This window comes from Aplysia californica, unplaced genomic scaffold (genome assembly GCF_000002075.1).
Source record: "Aplysia californica isolate F4 #8 unplaced genomic scaffold, AplCal3.0 scaffold00622, whole genome shotgun sequence".
NCBI lineage: Eukaryota > Metazoa > Mollusca > Gastropoda > Aplysiida > Aplysiidae > Aplysia > Aplysia californica.
Window position 1 is genome coordinate 184,726 of NW_004797892.1, and position 5,688 is coordinate 190,413.

At 42.7% G+C, this 5,688-nt stretch overlaps 1 protein-coding gene across 1 annotated transcript in view; it reads left to right on the forward strand.

Annotated features, from left to right (window-relative positions):
- Window positions 1-5,688, forward strand: part of LOC101858892 (choline transporter-like protein 1) — a gene marked incomplete in the record, with an annotated part of 96,395 nt that overhangs the window by 61,688 nt on the left and 29,019 nt on the right. The window contains 1 exon segment of the mRNA XM_035972239.1: window positions 5,503-5,651. Within this exon segment, the coding sequence (XP_035828132.1) occupies window positions 5,503-5,651 (149 nt within the window).

The window sequence follows — 5,688 nt, forward strand, 5'->3', positions numbered from 1 at the left end:
CTCTCTCTCTCTCTCTCTCTCTCTCTCTCTCTCTCCCTCCTTTCTTCCTTTTACTGCCTTTTTCCCCCTAATTTAAGCCCAAGGTTGGAGGTCTACAGCTAAATAATTGCAAACAGATGCACTCCGTGGCTTTAGCATGCACGATTTTCCTCTATTACTCACTCCAAATTTTCATAACAAGCAACGCGAGAAACTCTAGAACCCTGACAGGCGTTCATTTCCCTGTGTTTGAAAGAAATTAATGCAAATAACGGCAATTATTGGGCGTGCTTCGAAGTCTTTGTATTCCTAATTTCTCGATTACTCATTCCTTTCGGTGTATTCAAAAATAGAAGCTATTTCTTATTAAAGGGAGTCTTGTAATAGCCTACTCAGCTGATATTTTTCTGCTAATACCCTCGTTAAGAACTCTCTGTCTCTCTCTCTCTCTCTCTCTCTCTCTCTCTCTCTCTCTCTCTCTCTCTCTCTCTCTCTCTCTCTCGGCCCCTCTTTCACTGTCCCTCTTTCACTGTCTCTCTCTTCCGCCTGTCTCATACCCCCCTCAGACTCATCCCCTTCACGGTCTCCTGCCGGCCTTTACGTCAAATTACTCCCGAGGAGACCAGACCCCATGTGTTCATAGCCAATGCCTGATCCAATACCGAGAACTCGAGCTTGACCTTTTCATTCCGGTTCTCTCCCTTTGACACCCCGAAAATGGCGGACTCGTTCTCGGTGTCAACGCCGGTGTACCCCTCTGACCTTTTCGGAGCCTGTTTGCTTAAGGGTATTTTATAGGATGATTATATTTTAGTTTATTTGAGTTTCGTATTTATTGAAACTGAAAATATGAAATAAAATGAAGTGGAATAACAATGGCTATGTTTTCTTAAGACATCTGTGGAGTTTGATGACGTACTATAAGTACGTCAGATTCTGAATGGTCTGTTTACTTTTTGGAGGATTTGCAAATTAACTAATGGAATCCGATGAAATGGAATAGTTTTGTTGTAAAGATATCCTTGTTTGCATCGGAATCTTTATTTTAACCTTTGAGGGGATTTATATCAGGAGATGAACATTACGTAATGCTTGTTTTTCACAGCAGCGACATTTCTTGGCCCGCTTTGATAGTCCATTGATTTGTCACGATACATTTTTGAAGAACGTCTTGGGGCACTGATAGCATAAAGCCTTTTCTCTCCTTATATGATATGCCATCAACCAAAAAAAACACATATTAGATAAGCATGTCGAAACGAAAATCTTTTTAATATCCTTTAGTGTTTGTTTGTTTGTTCTGTATTCTGGAAGCTCAGATTGACGAATCGTCTCTCCAACCATGTACCCGTTCATGCGTCCAGCATCTTTCGACTGTCACTCGGTCCGTCTGGCTGGCTTTTTGTTTATCTCTCCATCTGTCCGTCTGTCTGCCAGACAATATTATCGTTCTCCAGTTTTTCAATCGTGTAACCGATTGCTTTTCCACCCTCCTTTCCGTTCTCAGTCTCTTTTTCTCACCTCGGCTCCTACCCTCACTTTTCAAACAGTCGTGACGTCCCAATCGATTCTTACCGGGAGTGTTTGGCTTGCTTCTTTTGCTTCCTTCTGTTTTCTCCTCTCTGTCGTGATTGGTCGCAAGGCCGTCGATACCACGCTGATGTTTAGAGATTTTTCTAACCTTGCCCCCCCCCCCTCCTTTTTTCTCCCTCTCTCCCTCCCCCACCCTCTCTCCGAATGAACTTACTTAAGCAGGCAAAATAAGAGGAAATTTGCTGTTTCTCTCTCTCTCTCTCTCTCTCTCTCTCTCTCTCTCTCTCTCTCTCTCTCTCTTTCTTTCTTTCTTTCTTTCTTTCTCTCTCTCCGTCTCTCTCTTGTCTATTTCTCTGTTTTCCCTTTTCAATCGCTGTCTCTTTCTCCCCCTTTCCCCACTACTACGCCTCTGTCTGTCTTTCTTCCATCAACCATCTCTCCCTTCTCTCTCTCTCTCTCTCTCTCTCTCTCTCTCTCTCTCTCTCTCTCTCTCTTTCTTTCTCTTTCTTTCTTTCTTTCTTTCGATCTTTCTCTCTCTCTCTCTTGTTCTCTCTTGTTCTCTCTCTCTTTAATTTTTTAAAATAAAAGTCTCTCTCCTATTTTCTCTGACCCTCTAGTCCCCCATCCATCCTTTGTTATTCCCAAAACCTGATAGGACTACTTAATTTTAATGCTCTGGTTTGTTTAAACGCTTTCCTGGTATTGACTCTGTCACGAAGGAGACAGATTTGTGAACTCTACTTTGTCTGTCTAATGGTGTTTTGTCACTTCTGCATTTGTTGTTGAGATTTTTGGCTCCCCGTCCATTGCCATTGTGTGTCTGCCCGCATTGTGTCTGTATTTATCTGCACGTGTGATTAAAAATTGTCCTTTCGTTTTTCTGTCTGTCACTTGCTCATTCAGTCTAAGATTCAGGTCATCTCTAAGTCTGCCGAGCTATGTACGTATGTTTCTACTATCTTTCTATCTTTTGCATGCCTGTCCATCATTAAGGAATTTTTCTGTACCTGTCCAACTATTTATATATGTGTCTGTGCGTCTGTCTGTGTGTCTGTGTGTCTATCTGCCTGTCTGTCTGTCCGTCTGTCCGTCTGTCTGTCTGTCTGTTTGTCTAGCTGTCTGCTGACACTGGCGCCAGAATCTAATCGTGCATTCAGAACGTCACGTGATCTAAGGAGACAACGGCCCATGTGTCTGCAACGCAACTCAGAAGTAGAAAAATGAAGTCAACTTCAGGCACAACGTAAAAAAGTAGTAAATGAAAATCTTGCTAAATCAGGGTATCGATTAAATCATTCAATCAATTTCCTCTGAGAGACGACAATTTGATTGGACGCCTTGCCAAACCCCAAATGACTCCTTCAAAGCAGTAATCCACGAACAGCCAAACACAATTCCATCTTCAATAACACCGACCCGTCTTGCTCTGCTAATCACTTCGAGGCTCAAGTGAAGAAGGGTACACACTTCTTCGACATGTCGGATGTACTTGATCGGGTCAGAAGTATGATTGTAACATACCATATGGTATTCAAATCATGGAGAGGGCGAACTATTTTTCTCAAGTGAAGTAAAACAAAACTATTTTTAAAAAACAAAACTAATACGGTTTGACTCATACTCGGGATGTTGCCCATTTCTCATTTCTTTTCTTATTCCTGGAAAAAAATGTGGTCAGAAAGAGCGTCTTCACCTTTAGACTAGTTCTGGGAAACTGAACAGGGCCGAGGTGTCTACCAAACTTAAGCAATCCACCTCAGTTACTTTACCAAACCACTTCTCTCGCGAAAAAAGAAATGACTTTCCGTGTATAACGCAATTGCTTTCTCGAAAAGAACAAGAGCTTTTAAACTGATGGAGAGTTCAACGGCCCCCGCTCCTCAGCACTGCTCACTTAATTCATGGAAATTTTCCCTGGTTTTTATTCCGTATTAGTATTGATTTTTTTTCCGGACCCCTTTCCTCCTCTATGGCATGGGAGGTCGGTCGGCGGGCGTGAGTCGAAGGCCCGGAGCCAGTTTGCTACTTGTTGGCCCCTCGTCCACGATTTCATTATTCCCCTCAACACAGGGTCAATGGAGTGAAGAAAACTGGGAGGTTTGAGCAGGATTTGCCCTCAGGACCCACTGTGTGTCAATGAAGAGTTCTTGTTTCGTAAGTGAAAGGTGGGAAAGAGAGAGAGAGAGAGAGAGAGACAGAGAGAGAGACAGAGACAGAGACAGAGACAGAGAGAGAGACAGAGAGACAGAGACAGAGAGAGACAGACAGACAGAGAGACAGACAGACAGAAGACAGACAGAAGACAGACAGACAGAAGAATGAAAGTGGGAGAAAGAGAAAGATAGGGGTCGGAGACAGATAGACAGACAGACAGACAGACGAACTGACAGGTTGTTATTAAAAACGACAACAGTAGCAACAACAACAACATTATCAACAACGGCAAAACCAAAAAGGGCTTGGAGTGAAGATGGAAAAATGAAGAAAGATGGGATCAAACAGTGAAGCAAGTTACGCCGTGTGGCCCTGATTGCTTCTACATATTTCACGTTATGTGCGCTGCGCCTCATTGAGTCCACACCTTCTTAATGGAGATCCTGGGGAGAGCTTCAGGCCCAGCGTAATGCTAGAGTTCCATTTAGCTGACATCAAAGGCAGAGACCGAAAAGAAGAAAGGTGGCATCGGTTAGAGTTTGATTGCCTTATGTAAAAAAAAAATTCTCATTTCTGTTTTAGCCAGCAATGCCAACATTTTGGTTTATTACTAAAAATGCTTTAATCTACTTTTTTTTCTGAGATGGCATCGGTTCGCTTTCATTTTGTCACTTATCATAATTTTGGAAGTTAGAATTGATTAGTGTTTAGTTTTTTATTCTGTTTCTCAATATTCTTGTGCAACTGCGTTGAAACACTTTACATAAAGTAAAAGGAATACAAAGAAAAACATTCAGATTTTAGTAACCATCATGGGGAGTTTCTTGGGTTTTCCTTATGTGTGTATGTGTGTATGTATGGGTGCGTGCTTTGTGCGCGCGCGTGTGTATGTGTGTGTGTGTGTGTGTGTGTGTGTGTGTGTGTGTGTGTGTGTGTGTGTGTGTGTGTTTTGTTGCAATGTTCGTAATAATTATTGCAATGGACAGAGGCGCCTTCTTGGACAGGTTTTTGTTTGAAAAAAGAACCTTACCTTACAGGGAAACAAACATGTGTTACCTACTCACCCCCTATATGGCTTATTGACAGTCTGTCATCTATTGATTTTTATTCTCCTCCTCGCCCCCTCCCTTTTTTTAAAGCCTCCTACTCAGCCCCAAGGGTATAGTGACACCTTGCTGAATCGTCCTCTCTTTTATCTTTCAAAACAATGTATTGTTCATCCTGCTTAAAACCCCCCAAAAAATAATATTCTCTAACATTTTGGAATTATGATTATGATTTTCGTCTAATGTATTTGGCTATTGATTATGGGGTATCTATCTCTGACCGTTGCGGCTACTTTAACCGCTTATAACGTTCGCCCCAGCCCGGATAACGTCTTTGTAGGTTCCGACTCGTTTGTGTGAGCAAAAATAAACTCGAGCCCTCCATTCGGAACTCACTTGATCTACTTCGCTCATCCAGGGTCTCCACTCTCTGTGGGGTCACCTTTGAGTCGTGCTACTTTATCACTGAAGACAATGACACTTTTATTACTTTTAGAATACGTATTTTACTTACTCTGCCGCTTTTACAGAGAGGTGTGGCGGGGAGGTAAAGACTTCGGATCTTGGCAGACTGGCTAGCTTTATGTAACCGGGAATTGAACGTTTTTCAGTGTGCCGTTTACTTCCCTCAAGCCACCTCTTCCTTGGTCTACCTCTCTCTCTGTAGTCAGGTATTCTTGTGTTGTAGGCTTTTAAAAAAGGAGTGGGTTCGAAATCGAAATGTACTTTTACATGAATGTGTACAGAGCAAAATAATGAAGTTAAATTCTTATTTCTTTCTCTATTGTAGATCTTCATTGCCGCCTTCTCCATCAGCAAAGGTGACCCGTTCCGCCTTGTGTACGGCACCGACAGCTTCGGGAACACCTGTGACGAAGACAACTCCGACCGCGCCATCGCCGGGGTCAAGTACTCCGGCTACAATCTCAAGGGACGACCGTGAGTACACGAGCCACTTATCTATCTGTTCTGGTGC